At 36.6% G+C, this 25,953-nt stretch overlaps 3 protein-coding genes across 7 annotated transcripts in view; 1 reads left to right on the top strand and 2 right to left on the bottom strand.

Moving 5' to 3' along the window:
* The window catches only part of LOC107679643 (growth/differentiation factor 6-A-like), a 5,295-nt gene extending 1,918 nt beyond the window's left edge, over positions 1-3,377 (bottom strand). The window contains exon 1 of the mRNA XM_016475255.1: positions 2,961-3,377. Coding sequence (XP_016330741.1) covers positions 2,961-3,297 — 337 coding nt within the window. The 5' untranslated portion in view covers positions 3,298-3,377. The remainder of the gene's footprint in view (positions 1-2,960) is intronic.
* Positions 3,378-6,243: 2,866 nt separating this feature from the next.
* LOC107679650 (syntabulin-like) lies at positions 6,244-17,701 on the top strand. 5 transcript variants are annotated; one of them, XM_016475265.1, is made up of 8 exons: positions 6,244-6,484; positions 10,409-10,464; positions 10,690-10,864; positions 11,072-11,275; positions 13,965-14,064; positions 14,414-14,563; positions 15,631-15,783; positions 15,905-17,701. In XM_016475265.1, exons 2-8 carry the CDS (start codon positions 10,441-10,443, stop codon positions 17,061-17,063), a joined length of 1,965 nt encoding a protein of 654 aa, XP_016330751.1. In that variant the 5' UTR covers positions 6,244-6,484; positions 10,409-10,440; the 3' UTR covers positions 17,064-17,701. The 5 variants fall into 5 exon arrangements, with proteins under 5 accessions (XP_016330751.1, XP_016330749.1, XP_016330752.1 ...); XM_016475263.1 differs by having other exon boundaries at positions 15,628-15,783; XM_016475264.1 differs by lacking the exon at positions 6,244-6,484 and adding an exon at positions 6,870-6,887 and having other exon boundaries at positions 15,628-15,783.
* Positions 17,702-20,667: 2,966 nt separating this feature from the next.
* Positions 20,668-25,510, bottom strand: LOC107679646 (receptor-binding cancer antigen expressed on SiSo cells-like). Its single transcript, XM_016475259.1, has 7 exons — positions 25,255-25,510; positions 24,699-24,795; positions 24,470-24,548; positions 23,349-23,507; positions 21,977-22,084; positions 21,717-21,808; positions 20,668-21,040 (listed from the first exon to the last, which is right to left on the bottom strand). Exons 2-7 carry the CDS (start codon positions 24,779-24,781, stop codon positions 20,923-20,925), a joined length of 639 nt encoding a protein of 212 aa, XP_016330745.1. The 5' UTR covers positions 24,782-24,795; positions 25,255-25,510; the 3' UTR covers positions 20,668-20,922.
* Between the last annotated feature and the right edge of the window lie 443 nt (positions 25,511-25,953).

Below are 25,953 nucleotides of genomic sequence, written 5' to 3'. Positions count from 1 at the left end.
GGGGGGGGGGGGGGGGCGTGGGGGGGGGGCATTAAAAAGTCTTGATGGAACATTATAGGTTTATCAGATCGGAATTGGTTTTAGGGGTCTATGAAGCATTGGTACATAATACATTTTCTAAATACTGGACATTTTTAAAAAGTTAGTTTTAGAACGTAAAAATGTTCTCATGTGGATCTGAAGCATTTTTTGGTTCTGTTTGGAAAATTTACGCCATGTGGGTATGTAGTTTCCTTATACGTTTTTTGAATAACTGTCTGCAAAATAATTTGCCATAAATATGTACAGGTGATAACGCAAGTAAGAGAGATCTGGTAGCCATAGTGAGGAAGAGAGAGAGAGAAAGAGAGAGTGTGGGGGAAAAGAGTGCGCCAGACACAAAGCGACATACTGTACGTGTTGAACAATGCACAATTAATGCATTCTTTCCCCTTCAGGAATCCAGAGGCCTAGTCGCACTTTATCACCGCCTTTTTATCTCTCTGATGGACCAAACGAGAAGCATTTATCTGAATTCAAGTGGGTTTGTGTATGTAAGAATTTTAGTTGAACTATTAGAGTATTATCGCTCCAACTACGCCTTGGGAACAGATATAATTTAGCCTGAACAAAATCCCAGACAAATACGTGCATAATTCTGAATAACACCAGACTCATTTTAATATGGCTGCTCGATAGTGGATTGCTTTTTAATGCTTAAATACAAAATAACTGCACTGCAATTCAAATGAAATCAAACCTAAAAACGGCATTTAATTTGTAGTTTTAATAATAATAATAATAATATTAATTCATTACATTTATATAGCGCTTTTCTAGGCACTCAAAGCGCTTTACATTGTCAGGAGGTATCTCCTCATCCACCACCAGTATGCAGCATCCACCTGGATGATGTTTTAATTAATATTTAGAACAAATAAATCGAACATTTATATTATTATGACTTTCTTTGTCCATGCGTGAACATAATTTTCAAATAATTCAAATTAAATGTTTGTTTTCGTTCCTATGCACGTATGGTCCACATTAGCGTTTTTATAAGACCTCAAACAAATCGAATACAAGGTCACCAAATAATTAACAGTTCTGAATTCCCTCCCACCCCATTAAAAAGCACCCCGCTTGTATTTCATCCCTTCTGCCAAAAACAACATCCCCGATCATAAGTGATTATTGCGCATATAAACTACGATTGCATGCAGCAAAAGTTTACGCGACGGCCTAAACAAATAACCGAGACAAGTGAAGGCCACTAACAGAAATTCATAAATCACCCCAGCCACACAGTCGCTCGCTTTTAATCAATGAACATTCTTCTCCAATAATTCGATTCTATAGGACGAGAGAGAGAGAGAGAGAGACTCTCTTAGTGTGGCTACCGGGGCACCATCTGCGTTTTAATGAGTTACTTACAAGAGCCAAAAGTAATTTTCATACATTCCGTTTGTTCTTGTCTGATCTTGCAACCATAACGATCTAACATTTGGGGAAATGTCTTATCTGTTTTGGAGGAAATTCCTTCCTGTTACACAAAAAGATTACTGCCTTATCATAATTGAACGGCGCTTGAGTGGAAATGATTCTTGATGACATTCAGCAGCGAATGACGCGCATGGTGCATATAGCCAAGACACTGTAGTGCAGCCAGGCAAATGGAACGGTTTGATTTTGCATGAAGTATTGATGGTAAGTGTTACACACCAATTGCTACAGCAGTTTAAGATGCTTATAAAATCATTTTGATCTGTAACCCCGCGTAATGCACTAAACTATCCACAATTTGAAGGCTATAAAGGCAGCAAAATGCCCAAAAAGCAACAATTGCCCAAACCTAAACAGACGTAAGGTCCTTTCCAGTTTTTGCTCTTCTCTTTTGGTGATGTTCCACTGGCTGAACTAGTTCATTACGGGAGAATAGACAGCGTTTGAAATGTTATGACATGGACACTCAATTAGATCACCCAGTTCAAATACTCCAATCAGCGGTTTGATGCAAAGCAACCCTCAGAGGGTCCAGTGAAGGGTCATAGCCAATGACACATCAAATCAAAATCAGAGAGGAAAGTGAAGTTTTTTTTCATACATTCAGTTTGCGCTTCTGTTCTTTCTGCGAACGCGTTTATCTGCAAAGGAAAAGTGCACTGTTTCCGCCGCCTTCCTCTTTCTGTCGCATGTTTTTGCGTTCGTTTGCCCCACAATGTTTACCCAATTACTGTGCTTAAAGGAAATCCAATTTCACTGCAACTTATACGCATAACATTGTTAAATAGAAAATGCAAATGAAAACTCCTCTAAAACACTGAAATAAAAGTTTTGAAAGCAAAAAGACTATGTGTATTGTACAAATAAAATATTTCCTTTCAGGACAAAACAGCAAATTATATTATTTTGCAAAACTATAGTATGTCCGTATGTAACAAGCTTTTCCTCGCAAGAGGTTTGTGAGAACAGCTCGGACTGCTTGCACGAGAAGATGTTAAGGGAATGATTTATTGCCTTCATTTAGAAAACGCACCAATTAGTGTTTTATTGGCATGTTACCTTAGGGTCAATGTAAAACTAATATAACTTTATACTAGCCGAAATATGAGGTTGTGCTGACCATTAAATTGTGGCCCAAGTAGGACGAGTGATCGCCAAACCATTAGCACACGAACAAACCCTCGAAAGTTATTCATCCAGTTTCAGGGGAAGATATCATTATTTTCCCTCTAACAATAAACTAGGTCTATTTATGTTTTTTTAGAGCAAAGGTTTTTTTTGTTTTTTTTTACTAACACAAAGTCGTTGCTTCACAAGTCTGTGTTTAAAGCATATACATAATTTTAAAATAATTATAGCCTGTGTTACAATATCACAAAGATTTCAAAATAAAAGAATGGTGCGTTACTAAATATTTGAAAATGCATAATACATAATTCAGACCGATAATGCATTTAAGAAAACAAAACAAAACAAACCTTTTCCCCTGTCTACAAAACTGGTTATGGTGTTTGCAGACTTTGAAGAGCGGAAAAAACTTGCATTGAGCCCCAGTTTTTCAGCTGCGGAGTAAGTCCTGTATATAGAGATCATGTAATCGTGAGGCACAACCGGGTCCTTTAAATCATCCAGACGACCCGCACCCGGAGAGGATGCGAAAATCTCTTTAAGAAATTTAGGTGACCTTTGTCCATCATACGCGCTCCTGACACCCTTGCTCCTTTTCTGCGATATAAGCGCAGCTGACTGGCAATACGGTAAACGCCAAAGGAACATGAAGAGCGTGTAAAAGGCGACTGCTCTCAAGGCATCCATGGTGTTACTGTCCCCAAAATAGTGAAGGCGAGCCGTGTCTCCCAGAGAAGCCGGGTGTTTTGGTTTGGGTTTGTTTCACGAGTGCGGACAGCGCGAGATCCGTGTTGCGTGTCTCAAGTGAAGTGCGCCGTACACTCGAGAGCGAAAGGCTGCAGACACACTCGCTCACGAGTCACGCCCACTCCACGGACGCTCATGTTATTTATTGGAGAACTTCTCCAGACTTTCTGTACACCTCCTAAGGTACGTCATTATAATAATTTGCTATATAGAAGGAATTTAAAATGTATTACTATTATTATTATTATTATTATTAATTATAGGCTAATAGGGATACATAACAACGGTATTATAAAGAATAATTATGAGAGTCCTTTCTTAAAATAATAAAACAATAACAGTTATTTTAATGTAACAATGACATAAATGATATTTTAATAAAATAATTTAATATGACTAAATGTATAACATCGAGATATGTTTTATATCTAAGTGTATATATTAAATGTATAAATATTGATTATTTATGTAATACTATTATTAACTAAAATGATTAATATAAATTATAAGGTATAAAATATATATTCAATTATGAAATATATTATAAAGGATGCTTATACATAGTAACTATTATTTATAAAATATATTATTCATATAGATAAATAATACATTTAACATTTATATTAGTTATATATTTTATATACATTTTATATTAATTACCCACACTCACACATACATAGAGGGAGAGAGAGAAAAATGTAAATGAGAGAAAAAGAAAAAAGACAAAGCTTTTTTTTTTTATATATATATACACATATATAATAATGATAATAACTAGGGAGGGGGGGTTATAGTCTTCTCTCTGTCTCTGCACCAGGCAATGCAACAGAATGCCAGGCCTTCCAAGTAGACTAACACGTTGACAGAGGTTAACAGGTCGACTAAAATATTCACAGATCTATTGCACTTGCTACAAGTAGCCTACCTCACTGCAGGGCATGTCATCTCGCGAAGAACTACACCAGTCCCGTAGAAAATAAATGGTGCTTATTAAGTCAAGACCATTATAATGAAAGGTCGAAATGGAGGACTTTTTTGCAAGGGCAAGAATAGGCTATGTGAGAATTTATTGTTGTAAAGTGTAACTGACCAAATTAGGTAGGATACTTGAACATGTTGGAAGTTTTAATCTTCAATGCAATACAATTATATTGAAATGTATGGTCAAATTAATTTCCAGGCAGTCCTGTCTATGTAAATGTTTAAGTCCTAAAGCTGAAAGACATTATTGTAACTGTCATGTAAAAAGTCTCACTTCTATTCTCACGAAAACTGGCTGCAGACACTCGGTTAATTCTCTAGCTTCACCTGTCCCGTTATCTTGCGCTGCACTGCCTCCTTGCGGTCATCAATTGCAATAGCGTTGCATTTTGAAAAAAAAAAATGGCTAAAGTAGACAAATTATTAAAGTAAGACAACCCAGGAAATTTCACGTTCAATTAGTCGATGTATGTGGATTATATTATTTAAAGTTCATAACATTTTCAAATCTAACGCAACAAACTCCAATGCAAGCAACAATTAAATTGTCAGACACATACTAGGGTGTATTCAGGTTAATTATATTTTTCCCCAGTCATCTCATTGGCAAAAAGTATTCCAATTCACCTGAATTGGCTAAAAGTGTCCCAGTTTACCTGAATTCACAGGGAGCCTGGGCTATATGTCACACTTTTTACTCCAGTGAATATTTCTCACTGAAAGTGAATTATAAGTCATGTTCTCTATATTTGCATATACTATTGTTGACTGTCATTAAATAGACAATTACGGAAAACTAAATGGTAAATGGTACCCATTGTGGTTTTTGAAAGTGCTCTAAAGTTGAGTTGAGTTGGGAAAATAACTGGTAACATTGTTTTAACCAACAAATAGCGTAATTAATAAATTGTAAATCAAATAGGCTACACAATTGTTTACAGATTTGTACAAAGAAACTACTTTCTCACAACGTAATGTTTTACTAGACCATTTCTACAAATGCATCAGTCCTCCAACACAACGTTTTAGTGTAAACGTAAATTGTCGTTCCATTATTTACCATCAGAGGGCAGTAAAACCCCATAACTGCGTGCCCATAACAAACAGCAGACACACTACTAGGCCTATTCAGTCGGTCACACGTATTTGCTTGGACTTGGACTTTAATTTTTTAATCAACGTGAAAAGGTTATTAAACTAAATGAGATTGAATAAAATCATCTCTTTTGTATAAAAATCGGTTTAATCAATCTTCTGACCTAATTTGGATGTAATACTGTATCGGCTTGAGTTAACACTGAGAATCTTATGTGGAGAATGACTTCCACTCGCAATGACTTAACGCTCGTTTGGAAAGTTGACTTCAGCACCATGGAGAGCTGACGCCTCCACTCGCTGCTCTCAGTCTTTACCGTCAGCAGTGCTGCTCCATGAACCCTGCAGAAAATAAACATCTTAACCCAGACCAGGGGTAGGCAAGTTCGGTACTAGAGAGCCCCCCCCAGTGATGCCACAGAAGAACCATTTTGGGTTCTTAAAAGAATCCTTTTTTTCTTAATGTGACGAACATTTTAATAAGCTAAGAACCTTTTCCACTATAAAGAACTTTTTGTGCAATGGAAAGGTTCCATGGATGTTAAAGGTTCTTCAAGGAACCATCTATGCCAATAAAGAAACTTTATATTTAAGAGTGTAGGTCAAATCCCATTAACCATTAATACTGTGTACGACATTAAAACAAGGCTCTATAAATCACTTTTGATGAAATCCTAAGGTGTGACTAGTTAGTGTCATCAGTACATAGCATGAACCAAGTCAATAAATCCGAAATGTTAAATCTCATTCTGCCATGTAAGGGTTAATTCTTGCTGCTCGTTACATAACACACTTGGAACATTAGTCAGATTTACGTAGTCCTTGCGATGTCAATGTCCACAGCCTCTTCTGCATGAGCACGTACACTGATGCTCTGAGATGTGCTGTGTGGAATAATCAGGCTTCTCTCGCAGACGAGAGGCTGAGAGTCCATCACATCAGATCAAACCAGAGCTGAGGACCGAGAGCGCGCAGTGTGTTGTTTTTAAAGAGATACGGAGGAGCGCATCCTTCACTCTCCCTCACAGGACTCCATCCAGCCCATCACGAGGCAAGTCTATTTAATTACTGCGTCACACAGTTGTTTACCATAGCGGGTTTTATTAACGCACATTTATTAACGGGAAAAATGTTATGCATTCTAATATTAGTAGATATAGGCTAGTTTTAAATCGAATACGACATGTTCTTTGTATAGCCTCTATTCAAGTTCTTTGTATAGCCTCTATTCAACACGTTTGCTCTAAACTTGAATTACGCATAGCTGTTAATGAATTGTTTAAGATGAATGTTCCATTTGAAGAAACAATTAGAAACAAAAGTAAATTATAGTTATAATGCAGTTTAAATGAATGTGAGGTTGTGGTTTTTTTTTGGAAAGTCGTTTAGGTGGGGCAGAAGCGTCATTTGACATTTCAGAGATACTTGTCAGCAGCTAAACGTCTGTCAATCAGGTAATGTCAATCAACTTTGTTTTATAATTAAGATTTTTATTACAAGTTGAAATATTAGAAAACATCTGCCCTTCGTAGGAAAAATTGTGTTTTATAAGTCTAGTTTTGACAGAATATTTACAGAACGCAATATGCTTTTAAAAAAGTTTCGTTTTGTAGTTATACAATATAAAAATATCAAATTTTCATTTATTATATTTAAATTATATATTGTACTGCCTTTAATTAATACTGATTTAAGTAAAAAAAAAAAATTTTAGCATTTTATACTGTAATACAGTACAGAAATTACTGTATTACAGTGTCAAGAATTGAATAAGAATTCATTTTGAGAATAAGAGCATAAAATGACCAATAGTAAAATGCAAAAAAAAAAATAACAGTAAAAACTGTATAAAAAAAGTATTTGAGTCCAATTTTGAGTCGTGTTATGAGATTTACCTGACTACTGGAAAAAAAAAAAGTGGTTTTAAAATGAAAAAGTGGCATATTTTAACTCTTCAATTACAATGAAACAGATAATCAGTTAAATAAGACCAAAAAATTGTGGGGCAACATGTCTTCTCATGTCTTCCCAGAGCAGGTGCACTAAATTCTCACTGGAAATGGAATAAATAATAAAACGAATAAAATAATAATAAACACCCTAGTCAGTTAAAAATGTATGGAATGCTTTACAATATAGACTGTTAAAAGAAAAGTGAATTGAGAAAAGGAATTGCTCAAATTTGTAATCATGCACACTGACTTGTATGATGTCAGCCTGAATTTAGCCATCTTTTTCTGTAGTCAACCAGCAAGCAGAGAAAGCACTCAAAGCCAGTAGCAAATGCATTTGTGCACATTACTCTCTGTCTCCAGTAACATTGAGTCATCACTGCTTTAGTGGACTAACGACAGAATGAGGAGTCACTGGTGCTGAAAAAAAAAACATTTTAGCATTTTATACTGTAATACAGTACAGAAATTACTGTATTACAGTGTCAAGAATTGAATAAGAATTCATTTTGAGAATAAGAGCATAAAATGACCAATAGTAAAATGCAAAAAAAAAAATAACAGTAAAAACTGTATAAAAAAAGTATTTGAGTCCAATTTTGAGTCGTGTTATGAGATTTACCTGACTACTGGAAAAAAAAAAGTGGTTTTAAAATGAAAAAGTGGCATATTTTAACTCTTCAATGACAATGAAACAGATAATCAGTTAAATAAGACCAAAAAATTGTGGGGCAACATGTCTTCTCATGTCTTCCCAGAGCAGGTGCACTAAATTCTCACTGGAAATGGAATAAATAATAAAACGAATAAAATAATAATAAACACCCTAGTCAGTTAAAAATGTATGGAATGCTTTACAATATAGACTGTTAAAAGAAAAGTGAATTGAGAAAAGGAATTGCTCAAATTTGTAATCATGCACACTGACTTGTACGATGTCAGCCTGAATTTAGCCATCTTTTTCTGTAGTCAACCAGCAAGCAGAGAAAGCACTCAAAGCCAGTAGCAAATGCATTTGTGCACATTACTCTCTGTCTCCAGTAACATTGAGTCATCACTGCTTTAGTGGACTAACGACAGAATGAGGAGTCACTGGTGCTGAGGCAACTGATTTAAAGTGTCTCTAGATGTGTTGTGTTGACTTCATATTTGGACAGAAGAAGACAACCTTAGTTATATAACTATATATCAGAACTAAAAAGACCTAAAAGTTGTTCAAATTGTTGATTATAATGGAAATTTACAGTATTTAAAAAAAGGCCTTAAGAACATATAGTATGTACGCTCTCAGAAAAAAAGGTACAAAACTAGTATTCATTCATACCTTCAAGACTAATATGTATCTTTTAGTGGTAAATAAGGTACAAAGATATACCTTTTAGCTTTTGTACCTTAGAGTACTACCCCAGAGACAACTCTGTACCTTTTATTCTGAGAGTGTGGGGTGAAGCAAGTTTTTACTGTCATGTTTTATGCATGAAATCATTCTTCTTAATTAAATATGAGCAGTACATTACATAAGGTGTTATGAGTCAACAAATAACCTCTAACTCTGTGACTGCACTCCTGTTTAATCACCTCAGGCCAGCCATGCCAGTTGCATAGGATGGATGAGGTGATTTAAGAGAAATTGCATCAGTAACTTCTAACTATGTCAAGCTGAAACTAGTCTCAGCTTTTCAGTTAGCTGAGGTAGAAACACTAAGCTTCTTGTCCTGACACAAGACATCAATCAAGGACTGAATGGCTGACTAATGTCACTGAGCACTATCTGGTTTATAAGGCAATGTTCCTTTGTGTTGCCAGGTCTTTGTTACTAGGCTCTGTTGCTACGGCTCTGACTTTGGCTGACAAGTTCAAAAGAACATTTATTTGAAATGGAAATCTTTTGCAATATTATAACAGTCTTTACTCTCACTTTTGATCAATTTAATGCATCCATGCTGAATAAAAGTATTGATTTCTTTAAAAAAAATAAAACATCTTACTGATTCCACACTTTTGAATGCTAATGTGCATTTTCATTTTCAGTTCCCTTTGTGTACTTCTATCACTGAAGCTGACAAAAGCAAATCCTTTTTTCTTTAAACAAAGCAAAAAAAATAGAAAACAACATAATACTTGCATCATTTAAAAGGAGGTGGTGACATAAGATACTCATAATTAAGTAGCATGTTTTTCATATCCGAAAGGAAAGGGCGACCTACAGGTTGTGCTAAAGGTTGTGCTTTGACTTCTTTTGTAATGAAACATGACATCCAGACAAAAAAATGGAAAGAAGCAAGCACCCAGCTATGCAAAACGCATCAACCTTAAGGGGTCAATTACGTCATCCACATTGAAAACAACCATAACCCTTATATAACCAACTTCAAAGAGAAGCTGAAAAACAAGGCACACGCAACCACAACATACACCACTAATAACAGGAAATGGACCAATGACGTCATAGTCAATCAAGCGTGATACATGATATTAAATTATTCAGCCGTTGGGCTTTGGTCTGTTAGTTATGAGCAGATCTGGAACACCCAAAACAGTTAAATAATCTAACCAGAAGGGTGGGGATTTATCATCTCTCTACCTAGACAAGGATTAAATTGACCATATTACTTCCTTAACCAAGTGCAAAGCCTTTTACATAACACTTGGTAAATTCACTGATCATCAGAAGAATCATGTTAAATAATAGCACTGGATCAGTTTAATTTAGGATAAGATTTCCTGCCGTTTAATTCCAAGTACTAGTGAACACATTTATATTTAGTGGGTGGCTGAAACTCAAGTATGATAAGGCACTACATTGTCCATAAAAGACAAATGACCCTGGGAAAAAAATGTTTTAGGTAGATTTAAAATTTAATGACAATTCATGGCAAAGACATATATTTCATATTTAAGCATATAAATATTGTAGCCTGGCACTTAAGTCAGAACCATTCATAAACTGGGTTAAACCAGCCTGGCATCTTGCATCATGTCCTCATTCATTTTTACACTATTATCTTTCTTTTTTTTTACAGTTTAACTTGGAAGTATTCTCTATTTAAGAAGAATGGGACCTTTTCAGACATATGAGGTGCTTAACTATCTTTAAATCATTTCTGTATAAACACATTTTTACTTACATTAAGACATGTAAGCAAGATTTATATTGGATACTAAAATAATTTTAAGGAACGTTATTCAGCTCAATACCAGCTTTAAAAAAGATTAACTCACTTCAGTTGCTGACTGTAGTCTGTCTGAAGGCAGTCGTAGCACCATTCCATTTTTCCAGTTACTGATTTTTCATTTCCTGCAGGTGAAGGAAAAAGGAAGCATGCGCAGCCGTATCCCTCGATTTGTCCTCCACCCCTTGCATACTAAAGCAAAGGAGTCATCGGGGCCTAACATGCCATTGTCAGAAGAGGAGAGCAAGGATTTTGACATTAGCTCCCAGCACTCGAAAAGAACCATCAGTCCCAGCCTGTCCTCAGGTAGCCCACATGAGGTTGCCATGACTTCACACCATCCTGATAAGATGCTTGGGAATTTTATTTCAAATAAAATGTAGTATCCACACTGAAATGTCATTATTTGCTCTGTGATGGCTTTTATGTGTTGATGGCCTTGTACGTTTGACCTCTCTGATAAGGAAAAGCACAGTAGTAAATCATAATTTCCACTTGGTTCTGTTTTCTCAGCTGATACTGGATGCCCAAGCAGTCAATGTGTGTTGCCAACCAAGACCCTATCAGGCTCTGACAACAGCCCACTGGGTTCACCCACTCTGGGAGAGCGCAAGGTCAAGGTGACAAGAGTTCGGATGAACGTAGTGGCCGAGTGGAGTGCACCCACACAGAAGCACAAGCGAGAGAAGCAACAGCGTTCACCCATTATGCATAAAGGTAATTTTATTTCTGCAATTATTACCAACTTTTTTGATTCTATTTATATTTTTTATATTATATTTTTTTATATTTTTTTTATTTTAAAAAGTTTATTTTAAAATAATACCAATAATAAATTATTATTATTATTATTATATTGCCTTTCAAACGCTCAAAAACACATCAATCAGTCAAAATAATTGAAAAGAAAAAAAAATTATTTATATGATTTTTGATAAATGTATTATTTATAAGATTATGACTATGACATCAGGGGCCCGTTCTTCGTAGGTCGCTTATTACATCCGAGATGAAATGTCACATCCAAGATGATATCATCGCGCTAATCAGGATCTGGCTAATTCGGTTCTTCGAACACACCTGTTGTTGATGATTAGTATGGCTGGATTGAGTTATCTGAGATAATTGTGCGTTCATGGGTTGGTTTAAAAGGGGTTATGTATCCATACTCGAAACCACGATCAGGAATGCAGTGATTGGCTGGCGGCAAGACAACAATGTAATGACATCATATAATTAAAAAAGACACCTGACGAAAAACTTGACAAATTTCTGGACTTTTATAAGGAAACAGCCAAGCGAACAAAACTACGTGAAAGTTATAATAGATAAATGAAATGTGTTTTCATTTTATTTTAATTTTTTACTTCACCACTCAAATGAATGCACGACTCTACATTATCTGTATAGCATGTGTGTAAGACTCGAATACAATTATGAAGTAATAATTTTATGATGTATAAATCTTTCATTGAGTAAAACTGGCTGTGTCTATAGTATTAAAGACTACACAAAATTATTATATTATCTTTAAATTAATTTTTAAATGATTACTATTTTAGATTATTGTCCCTGGATCAGTAGGATACTCTTGTAATAAAGTAGCGGTGGTAGCGGACAGATTTTAAGTATCAGTTCTGCTTAAAAAGTTGCGATCTAATCCTGTTTACATTAAATAAGCCTGCACCCGAGCAGGTTTAAGCTTATGGACCTGTTGCTATGACAGCAACTCCTCTATGAGTTTTGAGTTGAGTTGACTCATGAGAACTATGAGTTTTGAAGAACCAAATAATCCAAGATCATGCCAAATCGTCAACAATCAAATCAAGCTAACTGAGTTTGCAACGTACGAAGAACGGGCCCCAGGTCAAATAATTAATGTTTACAGAACTGCATGTTTTCTGCATTCAAAAAAGTAGAGAATCGTTTGGTTTAGAAATAGAATGTTTGGTTAGTTACATAAACAACCACGACTACTGTACATACAAGGACAGTTTGCACATGGGATCTTTATCAGCTTTGTGCAAGTGCGCACGTCCACTGGGGTGCAAGTTCAAACACGAAAATACATGCAGTTCTCCAAAGTTCTGTTTTGAAACAAGGTTATGATGAGTAATTAATTTATGTATTGTCATGGTCACACCTGCCTGTTTAATCCATTTAAATGTTCTTGGGATTCTGCTTGAATGGGTTTCTCTGAAGACTTTATTGAATACAGAAAAAAAATGGAAACAACACAATCCAGGAAGTAGCAGGTGCCATGTGCTTGATTACCCTTTCTCATAGAGGCCAGTGATTGGATGGCTTGTAGATGGCCAATCAGTGCAATTAAAAGCAGTTGGCTCCTCCCAACGTCTGTGAGAATTCACAGCAATTGAGCTTGATTTGTATTGAGCAACTTGCACAGTTTTGTAATTGTTAGTGAGTTTGTCACATTTATTTGGTTAGTTAGGTAGATAGTAGCACGTTTGAAAAAGTACGCACTTTATCATGGTTTTGTCAAAAGGAAAGAGATGCTTCTCAGGTGTGTATATTTTTGAATTTTTTTTTAGTAAAATCAAGGTCCTGAATGAATCTTACCCCCTCTTTAGCATATCTTTGTCTTTCAGTCACCTCCTTTTGAATTTAATGCTTAATACATTTATTCAGATTATTTTTAGATTAGATTTTTAGATCACATCCCCAAAATATTCAGTTATCTGAAATATGTCTTGATCTGATACAAGGATGCCTAATATAGTTCAGAGGGTTATCTATTTGCTTTCCCACTAACTTCAATGGTACTTCCAGGAAGTATGTAATCAGTATTATATATCTTTAGTCTTTAGTTTAGCAGGAATATAGTTATATAAGAATATCTCATGCTTTTAAGAGCCCTCAGAAGAAGAAAAAACGTAACAACATCAAATCTAATGATAATTTTGCAGTTAACATGTTGCAAGATAGAATAACATGGCTACTTTTGAATGGCTGTCAAAGTAGAAACGATGTAGTTACAGCATCTACTAGCAGGGTCTAAGTGCTAAAGCTAGCTAGAAAAAGTTAATGGCTGCAGGTAAGGTGATATTCAAGCTTACATAAAAGTGCTGAGAGAAACCGAATGTGAAGGATTCCTCTGTCACTGAAAGATTCGTTCCCTTACTTCCCAAGCCTTAGTTCTTCCATAATGGAGGCAGACAATGTTCATCACAGAAGTCTGTAACCCTATATCCTCTGACAAGCCTCTTTGATCTGGCTACTGGAAATATGCTAATTGGAAACGTGCTTGGGCTGTGCATTTGGTGGCTTTGAAGTTTCTACTTCCACACTTTCTTTTTAGATACCCTTGACTGGATAAATTTTGCTGATGTTGCAGTCTTTTTAGAGGAAACTTTAGACTTTTGATCCCCATTTTTATGCACTATAGGCAGTGAGACAGATTTCAGCTCATCTAGCAATACTGGAAGCTACAAGACACATGAAACTCAGCCCAGCAACTCTGCAGGAAAGAACTCATCTTCTCGCAGGTATGGTTTTTATGATTTATTTTATGTTCCTGAAGCTTAATCCAAGATAGTTGATTTGTTTTTGTTTGTTATTCTCTGTCAGATTTGATATTTCTTGTATTTTTAGTGTGTAAAACAGTATGATACAGTATGCAACATTGTTGTCACATGATATTATGTGAATGTTAAATTCAGTAAATTACATATGCACATTTTGGTAAATGTACAGTAGTTGGTTAACAAGATATTGTATGTATACTGCATACTGAAAGAATTAGTTGCATGGTAGTTTGTTGTTCTGAACATAGCCTGAGTGTCTTGCCTTTTATGACACTGTCCTGTCCTATTTGCTTGCTCTTGTCTCCCTCAGCCGTGGGCCCCAGATCAGAAGCCTGCCTGTGTTCAAGCCCGCAGGAAGCCCTACTGCCCCTCGTGATGCAGAGCTTTTTGCCCCATACAGGACACCCCAAAAAGCCCCCTCCATTACCAACAGCAGTAGCAACTCCAGCTCTACCAGAAGGTATGGACAAAGAGGCAGAAACAAACAGATGGAAAGAAGTTGAGTACATGGTAGATGCAATATATTCAATGTAGGGCTCAGGAGACAGTGTTATCGTGTCCTCAACCTCTTCACAGAATAAAGGATTAGATTGGTCATGGTTTGGCTGTGCCAGGCTTTGAGGGGATTTTGACAAAATTGTCTGCTCTCATTTTTGCCCACACAGACAGCAAATCCGTTAGCGTGAAACACTGAAAAGTGTTTTTCAGTGCTACGTTTTTGTAGAGAGAGAGTGAGGGGGGCATTAATATTTCATGTGCACACAGTCAGTATGTTTGAAGATATTTAAGGTGTGCCATTTGGCTTGTTAATAGCATGATGTGGTATTTTTATGGGATGGAGGATAAGGAAACTAGTGGGTATTCTTGTTGACATGTTCGAAATGAGTGTTTCTGGTTTATTCTGGTATATGTAGTTTCCTTTTTCTTTTCTTTTTTTTTACCCACAATCTCCATTTTGCCATGTTGCTCCATTTAAAAAAAAAAAATCTAAGCACAGAATGTGTGTGCTCTGTAATGCCTGTCTGAGCTTCTCCAGGGTCCTTGTTTGTTCTTCCATTGTTCCATCTCTGGCACAGATGCAAATTTGACTTTAAAGCAGCATAGCAGGTTGCTAGGATATTGTGCCTCTTGTTTTACTGCCTGGTAACAGGGCCATTGCTTTGATGTTTTTTTTCTTTCATAATTTATTTTTCTTCCTTTCTCTTGTACTTTAATATATTTGTACTTTCCTTTTCTATTTGTCTTTTTTGCACTTTAGTTCATTATGTTCTTTAAATATTAATATTACATTAATATTTACCTTGCTACCCTATTGTGTGGTTGGTTGCATTTTATTATTATAGTGACTTGTATAATATGAGTTTTTTTTTTTAGCTTTTAGTGAAGCTTTTGCATTTGGATGGAAACCGTAACTTGTTACAGACACAACAGGCCCATAGAGTTTATTACTGCAGCTCTTTTTGTAGCTTAAATATTGGCATGCTTCATCAGATTTAAAGAGGTAAACTTGCTTTTTACTTTCAGAAGAACCACTCCTGTACGCTACCATTCCTGCGGAGACAATCATGGCATCAAGCCTCCCAATCCAGAGCAGTACCTCACCCCTCTACAGCAGAAAGAGGTAGCCATACGACACCTCAAGACAAAACTCAGAGACTCACAGAACACAGTTTGTGACCGGTAAGAGTCTGCTTTGAAATACTTGCCCTAATGCATTACTGAATTGCTGTTCCCTCGAGAGCTCTGACACAATTTGAAAATTGATATCACATAGTACATTTTCCACATTGATGGGTTGCAGGGAGGCTGAGATTGAGGAGCTGAAGTCCCAACTGGGGCGTATGCGGGAGGACTGGATAGAGGAGGAATGTCACCGTGTGGAAGCTCAGCTAGCTCTTAAAGAAGCACGCAAAGAGATTAAGCAGCTGCGGCAAGTGGTGGAAACCATGAAGATCAGCCTCATGGAGAAGGACAAGGGCATCCAGAAGTATTTCATTGACATAAACATCCAAAACCGAAAGCTGGAGTCCTTGCTCCACAGCATGGAGTTGGCGCAGAATGGCTGCAACTTGCAGGATGAGCCAACGCTGGAGTTTATCTGTGATTCTCTAGAAAGATCCGCTGCAGGCAAGTTGGAGATGGAGCTACATGGTGAAGAACAAGCAGTGGAGGAGATGGCTGATAGCGAGCTGCTGGCCAATGATGAGATGGCCAACAGAGCAGGGATTCTGGAGCAGGTTCTCATGTCCACTGCAGTTGATTCCAGCCAGGATGGTGGCACCAAGATCATTCCCCAACCAGGACTGTCCATCTTGGAGCCGAGTGTCTCGGAAAAGAGCACTGAGGGACATATCTCAACCAACCCCTTTGGTGCAGAAGATAAAAGTGTCCAGACTGATGAGATGATTTACACCACTGATCTCCAAGCCCTTCTTTTCCAGCTGCTAAAGCTCCAAGGTGGTGGCTTCCCTGGCCTTCTTATTTCTTCACCCCACCAATCCCAGGAATCACCTTCAGCACAGGTTCCCAAAAAGGTCGAGGACTTGCCTGAAGCACAAAAACCCATAAATAAGGGGAATTTTCCTGAAGCACAAGACGATGAAGTCAAAGATGTTGGCCTCATTTGCACCAATACTGCCCAAAACACTGTTAGTGATTCCGGTCTGGGCTTTTCCGAGCCCCAAATGAGTCCCCAGTTCATGGAAGAGCTGAATTTCGACCTGAAGAATCCCAAGAACACCTCTAGTATGGCGGTGGTGGGAAAAAGCTACTGGAGCAACAACTTCTTGGTTGATCTGGTTGCTGTGGCAGCACCTGTTCTGCCCACCGTGGTGTGGCTCTACTCGCAGCACGGTTTGGTCGGAGGGGCTCCCGTGTACAACATTGCAGCTTTAATTCGAGGCTGTTGCATTATGGGATTGCACTCACTCCGCCATGTCTCTCACGGGCCAGGCACTTAGTGGCCCTCACCCACAGTTACAACAAGAGCACTTAAACGCCATCTTCAAGTAGAAATTGTGTTTTTGTACACCTGTGATTATACGCATACACTAATTTAATGTTTAGTTGCGACATTCCTACTTTGCACTGTCTATTTTTGCAATCTGAGGCACAAAGGATGAATTTAAGGGGATATAAATGGACTTGATTTGTCTTTTTTTGTTATTTATTGCTTTTATGTTTGTATATATAAATATTTTTGCATAATCTGATCATCTGGGTAGGTGATTATGTTGCTCGAGTCTTGTTCTTTGCTGACTGCTATTCCCTGCTTTTTATAAAAGAGTCATTTAGTGTGACAATAGGGGTTGACTGTCAGTTGGCCATCATTTTTGTTGTAGTTAAAATGTCACGTGTTCCAAAAGAACTAAAACCTTCTGCCAAAGCTTACATGTGTTCAGCGTTTTGTTAAGTGAAACTGTATTTCTCTCCCTGGAGTTAGAGCTTTTACATGTTGCTCTGTAAACTAACATTTTCCTGAATGGCAGCACTTGCCACAGTACAGCGAACACTTGTTATGTGCCTGACCTATGTGCAATATTTTTGTTTATATCAGATGTATATCATTATATTTATTATTATTAAAGCATGGAAAACCCCTCCAAGTTTGGACTTTTATTGTGTGTTAGAGCATGGGGAAGGTATTGCATAATTTCTACACTTGAATTACTTGTCTAGGCCCACACTAAATCAGTGCCCACAAAAAGCTCTAAAGAATCTGAATGAAAGACATTTACAAAGTGATACAAATCCTCCACCATTTGCGTGTTTGCCTATTAAACATTCTGGTAAATTGATAATGCTTTCAACTAACAAAAGGAGAACAGTATTTTTTTGTAAGGATACTGCAGATTTGCCCCTTAAATTAGTGCAGACAATGCAAAATATTTAAATAAATGTAAATAAATCTTCATGAACTCATTATGGAAGGTGAACGAAAAGGTTTAATGTTACGGATAGATGCAACGGACACCCAATCGCGTGTCTTTCACTTGCTGTGACACAGAAACACGCGTCACCATTTCATTATTACTTTATATTCAGAAAAGTCCATTCAGGAAAAAGCTGATAGTACAATCGGTAATATATAATACAATGCTATAATGCTAATATAATGCTTTATGTGAACAGGTTTCGAGCGTTCGTCCAATCAATGACACTGACAGCACAAATATGCGAATAAGATCGATAACCCATTGTCAGGGATTAGGAATGTACAGTGTGAAACCGTTTAACTGAAACGTCAATTTATGATTATTTTTAAACCCTGGTGAATTATGAGCAGTGTAAAACACACGTGAAGCAAGATAACCCAAAATTTTATTCACCCGGGGTTTAGAATATTTCAAGTGTGAAAACAAGTGATATTTCACCTTCTTATTTTAAAGTTTTCCATGATGGATTTTAATATTTAAAGTCTGTTAAGGTAAAAAAAAAAAAAAAAAGATTTGAAAAGTAGCAACAAAAAAAAAATAATCAGGGTAAGACGTTTACACTACAGTGGTTATGTGACCTTCATATAATAAATACATAGATAAATAAAGTTATGACCAAATAAAAAATGACCCTAAGAAAGGGGTGTCAAACGCAGTTCCTGGAGGACCCTGCAGAGTTTATCAACCCTAATTAAACACACCTGATCCAGCTAATCAAGTCCCTTCAGGCATATTTGAAAACTACATGCAATGTGTGCTTAGAGTAGGGTTGGAACTAAACTCTGCAGGGCTGCGGCCCTCCGGGAACTGAGTTTGACACTCCTGCTCTAAGACATAAAAGTGCTCGTAACTGACAAAACAAAGAGGTTTTAAACTTCAATATGTTTTAAGAGAAATCCTGTAGGCAGCAACAGCCGAAAGTGCATTAATGCTTCATTAATGGACCTGCTGGGTACCCAAACACACACACGCACAAGAACCCAAAAACATTTTATATCATACAAAATATATGGAGTGTATGAACATCAACTGCTATATTCAGCAGCTGAGACTAAAGCAACCATTACACAGCAAGTGTGGACCCCTGGGCCGCCTGAAAAACACACAGTACATCTGTTACCAGATGGGACTTGACTATTGCATAACATACAACCCTGCATGCATGAAATGGCAAGACTGAGCAAATGCTTGCTGTTATGTACTGTTAGCCCAGTTGGACACTAGTTAGCTTTTAGCTTTGTTCCAGACTATGTATTGTAAAAGTGTTAATATGATATTGTTGAGGCATTTTTCCCTCAACGTATTTTTGGTGCATAAAATCTTTGAGCAGTGTTTATATACACTTTATTTAATGAACATATACATTTTATTTAATGAACATGGTCCAAGAATCTTCATTACAGAGACAAACTCATGTGAAACCCATAAAGTCAGGTGTGATAAAGATGCGCATAGCTGCAGAAGACAGCATGTAATGTTTAATTCAGTCATGGTTTGTTTTCCTCTCTCTCTCTCTAAGTGGGTCAAGCTGTGGGAGGGTTGGTCGACTGGGGGGGCGTTGCTGAGGCAGATGGGGATTATGACATCACATTCTCAGAGCTGGAATATTCCACTGGTCTGGACAATGCGTCTGACCTTGAATATCCCAAATAAAAGCACATGTATTCCAGAGACAGCTCTATGATGCTGATTGAACTTCTTAACAGTCTGGGTACAGACAGATCGAATAAATCTTGTATTGCTGATTATGTTCAGAGACCCAAAGACGTCATCTTTACCATGGCTGTTTTCGGTGAAGAAATGACAGAAGATTCTGAAAGCCTTTGAATAAAATAAACCATTGAACAGATAACTGAAATGTTTATTACAGCTAAGGATGCACTGTGAAAAATGGTAAAAACAACTTAAAAAGGCATGAGCGGGAAACATAAATCAAAGCAAAAGGTGTGATTTTATTACGTTTTTCATTATCTGTACCTGTGGCTCTCATGGCTTCATGTTCCTTAATAATCACAGCATGCATAAGTTAATTTCAGCACCACCATGATCCTCATTTTATCAATAAACATGATCAATTTATATTCAAGAGATAAGAAATTCTTATCGTTCCCCTGGTGAAATTGCTTTAAAATAAATTGTGAATGTTTTTCTCTTAGTCAATGCTCTTCTCAGTAAACAGTCTTACTAAAGATAAAAGATGGTTTGGTTGCCAATTTGGATATTTAAAAAATGTCAAGGTTTCCATGACGACCAACCCACATCTCTTAAAAGCCTTTCTTTGAGTGTCAGTACATACTGAATATCTCTGCTCTCCATTCACACGGACAATTATTAATTCCTTGACTCAAATTTTTGTCTTTGGAAAAATCAAGATTAAAATATAAGGTCTTGAAGGATTATTCACAATTAAGCCCATGATTATCAGGTTATGCTACCAGAAAGTTACTGTAAAAGTAAAACACTTCAGAATTCTCTAAAAAAAAAAAAAAAAAAAAAGTTAAGTTAATCAGCAAACATGAAAATATAACTACAAAGGAAAAAAAAAAAAAAAAAAAAAAAAAAAAGTTGTTCTGGACAAATCATTCAAGTGTTATAAATACTGACAGAAAAAAACAAACATATTTTTTCTTTCATCAAGCGCACAGTAAGAACAGTCACAATACCTCAAAAACAAAAGGGAAGATTCTTTGTGCTGTGTTCAGTCCAATACAAAACGAAAACCCAAAGAAATAAACATAAAAAATCCCTAATATGGCTGATGGACTAAAAAATATCCCAAAGAGGTGAAGACAGTAGTATGGTGGGGGCAGGACAAAACCAGGTAAAATGTAATATGAACAGTTGTTTGGCTGTTGCTTTGAGTGTCCGGTGCACTGTATTAATGTTATGAAAGTTTGACAGCAATCTTCTGTTCTTTTTTCATCATTCTCTGTGCCTCTTTCTCCATTTTCTTCCTCTGTTGCTCTATGGCACGTCTCTCTCTCTCAGCCAGCTTCTGCTGCCTGTGTTCACGATAGACAAAGAAAGATCAATTTCATCGCATTTATGGCAAGTTTTAAGAGATATTTTTAATTTAAATCAGTAATCTGCTTTATTGTATGCAGTCTGTAAATATACCCAAAAATCATACCCTTTCAAATATGATGCTATATGATAGATCAAAGTAAACCCAAAAATGAAAATTCTGTCATCATTTATTCACCTTCTTGTCATTCCAAACCTGAAGTGACCAGAAACCAAGCATTTCCGGTTCCCAGTACTTCCACTGTACTTTTTATCCACACAATGGTAGTCAATGGGAACTGAAACTGTTATCAACATTCTTCAAAATATCGTCTTTGATGTACCACAGAAGAAAGAAATGCACACAGGTTTGGAATGACATAAGGGTGAGTAAATTATGACAGAATTTTCATTTTTTGGTCAACTATCCCTTTAATCAAGATCTGGCACAATGCAGTGGAGGTTGAAAACAACTGTGCTTGTACACTGACACCTAGTGGACAAAATTAGAAACCCACCACATTCTCCCTCAAAATGAGTTGACCCTGTATTAATTAAAAAAACTTAAGTGACTTAAGTGATTTAATATTGCAGATATCAACGGAAACAAACAGAACCAGAAACATTTTTATGTTGTACAGGATCACCTCATAGTCAGCTGGTAAGGTAGCTTACCTCAGCACTTCCTCTGCCTCCCAGGCTGCATCTGCCTCATCCTCCCAGGCATTGGTGTCCTCCTGCCAGGTGTCAAGGTCCCCCAGCTCTGCCTGCAGCACACAGAGACATTGTGTTTTCTTATCATCATACTATTTGATCCAACATATTAAAGATGTGATTTGGTGGAGATGGAGGACTCCCAATAAATCATTTTTTGTTGAAAGTGTTAATTGGCCTCCCAATAACTGTGATTATCATTGTTAGACTGTATCACTCACAGAGGGCTGGATGAAGGACATGTCCTGAGTGGCAGCTAGTCGGCTGGAGAAACCTGAGGAGCTGTCTGGCATAGAGAAATTCAGAGGGTCCCTTTTCTTCAAGACAATCTGGAAAAAGAGCACAAATTGCAAATGAAATTATTATTTTAGAAATCCTTCAGAAATCATCCTAATATGCTGATTTGGTGCTCAAGAAATTCTTCTTCTTATTATTAATGTTGAAAACTGTGAGACATTTTTTCAGGCTTCTTTGCTGAATAGAAATTTCAAAAGAACAGATTTATTTGAAATAGAAATTAAAGGCACAATATGTAATGTTTGCCACTAGAGGGCGCGTATTCAAAACAAACAAAGAAACAAAGGCGTAGTTAGATGACGCCGTGACTGAGTGTGGAATCATGGGAGTTGTCGTCTTCATCCCCACAGCTGAAGCAATTCGATGGGACTCGGGCAGAAATCATGTTCATGGATGAGCTAATGTATTAAAGATTTATTAACGTCGTAGTATGAAGCAGAGTGAGGCGGAAAGCCGTTGAAGCGAGACAAGGCCGCTGAAAGAGCGCGACACATGGCTCGAAAGCAGCGGAGCTGTTATTATGCCACAGTCGACTGCTTCCGCTCCTTCCTGAAAGTAGCGGAAGGAAGCAGCGCTGTTTTATCATACTAGATACATTTGAACATTCTGTTATAATGCTACTCTGTGCAGTCGTCACCCATCTAATAAAACGCACAACATATTAAAGCGTCTTTGGTGTTTCCATGTTTTCTACAAAATAAAACTGGAAATCGAGAGGTTATGACGTCATTGGCAGGCGACACAATGACACTATGGACACGCTCCGTGTCACTAGTTAAAATTGCTTATTTCTCTGGATTTAAACATTCTTCGAAACATTTGGGATAATGTAAGTACACAAGTCAGCAAAATATATAACACTGTTCTAGTGGTTTTTGGATATTTTAATAAAAAAATCTTACATATTGTGCCTTTAAAGTAAAACAAAAAATGTCTTTCTTATCACTTTTGATCAATTTATTGCAGCCCTGCTAAATAAAAATTTTACTGACTCCAAACGTTTGAATGATATTGCATATTACACAAAAATGGGACTGAGAAGGTCAGCACTACCACTGCACTGCTTTAACAATATTTGTCCATTTTTCATTTCCACTTGCCCTAACTAACGAAATAAATTGCAAAAAAGGTTATGTTTTTAAGAGAGAAAGCAAGAGAAGAAGAGTTACTATGATGTAAAAACATAAAAACTATAGGACAGAATAAAAATTATTAAAAACTAGGACAGAAGATAGAGAGAAAGAAATAAATGACAATGAACAGGCAGCCGATGTAACCCCCAAATAATGAACCTACCTTTTGTGTTTTCCTGATGGTGGGAGCCATGTCTTTGAAGTAGTCTGGCTCTTCTTCTTCAGCTTCATTCTGTGGAGGTGGAACTATCCCGTTACCACCTTCAATTCTGATACTGGTGGGAGCTTCCTCATCCCATGAGCTCCACTCCTCAATCTCCGACTGAATTCAATTATAAAACAAACATTCACTCATTTCATCAAGCAAAGGTCATTAGTAGTTAACAGTCATCTGTCCAGTTTCATTCTAAGTGACAGTGCTTTATTTTTGTAATTCTCATAGATGCATAAAAATGCATGGCTTTTTATTTTGTAAAGGACCTCCATGACAATTTAATCATTCGGACATGCTTGGTTTCGAAAAGCTCTTTCATTTCATACTGCGAGGAATACTTAATCTACATACCGTATGAAATTGTGACTTACAACAGTATCAATGAAAAATGCGGCTTTTGATGCAAATGTTCATATCTATTCTTAAACCTAGTAAGTATAATATAAATAATATAAAAGCATATCATTTCTAAAATTCGTAATAAGGTGAACCTCACAAAATCTGTCAAGAAACATATCTTCTCCTAAAATAAAAACAAAAAGATCAAAACTGTATAAAGATTTTTTTTTGCCACTATTAAGGCCAGGACATTATTTTAAAGACCATTTTGTAATATGTTTGAAAGAAGTCTCTTATGATTCCAAAGTATTTTTATCAAAAAGTTTTAAAAAACACAGTACGATTCTGAAATTGTTAATATAATTTAAACTGTAATTTATTCCTGTGATGGCAAAACTAAATTTTCATCAGCCATTACTCCAGTCTTCAGTCACATGATCCTGTTGCTCATAAAAAAAAAAACATTTCTTATTATTTCTTACTATTTTTGTGGAAGCTGTAATACATCATTTTGTCAGTATTCTTTGATAAATAATAAGTTCAAAGGAACAGAATTTATTTAAAACATAATGCTGTGTAACAATATATTTTTATTTTGAAAAAGCATTATATGAAATTGCCCTAAAAAGTTTACTTTCTCTATGCAAAATATTTTTCTTATGACCCATTTCTCAACCAATCACCATGGCAAATATTCATGACAGAGTCTCCAGCACGATGCATTCTCTAACCTGTTTTGATGCAGAGGAATAATCAACTGTGGTCGGAAGGGTGATCTGATCCCCGCTTAGCTTGCGTGACCTTCCAGCCCTACATTAACAAAAGACAACAGACGAAACTCAGCATCACATCTGTAAGGGACACAAATTCATCTCCGGATCCACCTATGTCAACAGACTTCAGACTGACAATCTACAAAATGAATATGCACGAAATTGAACAAAAGAGTTTTGTACTCACCTACAAATCAGTCTTTTCAAGAATGACAGAATAGATGCCAAGCAGGTGCATATTTTAAAAAGGCGAAACTGTGTGATGGCCATGTTATGAGTGATATCTAAAGAGAGAAAGAATAGAGGGGAAAAGGGTGTGCATTAATTCATAATTTCAAAATAGAAACAGATCAAACCTAAAAAAAAATTAAGACAAGCTACGTCAGCAATTCAGACATGTAGATTATTTGAAGGTACTGAAGGAATCCATGCAAAGTCCTTGGACACTAATGTTATTTGCATAATTTGCAAATGTCCTGTTCTTAGGTTTAATATGATCCATACATTTATATAATAGTTTTTTGCTTCACCCAGTTTGCCATATTGACCTTTACCAGCAACAATCAAGGAAGCAAATGTACTAACAATAGCAATTGCTAATGTTAGCTAAGTACAAGCAAAGCCAGCTAACTAAACATCTAGGTTGCCTAATGAGCTTACTTCGCTTTAATTTACATTCACAGAGCTTGTATGCGTATTTGCGTTATGAAACGGTGAATATCCATCTAACGTTAGCTACTCACCGGTCAGGTCAATTAAAGAGAGTTGATGTGGGTAGAAACATAGCGCGGAGCTAGCAAGCAGACTGATGCAAACACAACACTTGGTCTCTACAGATGGGACGAAACAGGGAAATTAGTGTGTTTTGGCAAAGAAAGCGTTCAGGAGAGCAGACCCATTATGAATAGCGGCTGTCAAGGTGGTCATTCTCATCCATATTACTCTGATGCAGGCAGCCATCGTTCCTTCATTGTACCACCTCACACCAACAGGGAACTGGAGTGTATGGGTTGCCAGGTTGTCCGCATAAAATAATTTTCCTGGGTTAAAACCATAAAACGAGTAAATAATTTTGGTGCCAGATAAAGACGTAAATACACAATTTGTGTTTATGGACAGGGGAAAAAAACCAACAACAACAACACAAAACATAACAAAACAAAACAAAAAAAAAAACACCTGTTTATACTGGTTCTGTATTTGTGCCAGTGATATATGCAACAAGAATCATTAACCAGAGTTATTTTGTATGAGTTGTTCTTGCCGATAATGTAAAATATAAATATATAATAAAATTACAATTTGAAATAAAATTAAATAAAATGATCTGTAAGGTTTTGTCAAACAATATAGTTTTTTAACAACATGGTTTGCACCTTGGCAACCCACATGTTCTTTTGTGCAAATTTTAAGGGACGCTTACAGTTTCAGCCATACCACGC

This window comes from Sinocyclocheilus anshuiensis, unplaced genomic scaffold (genome assembly GCF_001515605.1).
Source record: "Sinocyclocheilus anshuiensis isolate Anshui unplaced genomic scaffold, SAMN03320099.WGS_v1.1 scaffold2170, whole genome shotgun sequence".
Classification (NCBI taxonomy): Eukaryota; Metazoa; Chordata; class Actinopteri; order Cypriniformes; family Cyprinidae; genus Sinocyclocheilus; species Sinocyclocheilus anshuiensis.
This window is presented reverse-complemented; position numbering and strand designations above follow the sequence as displayed.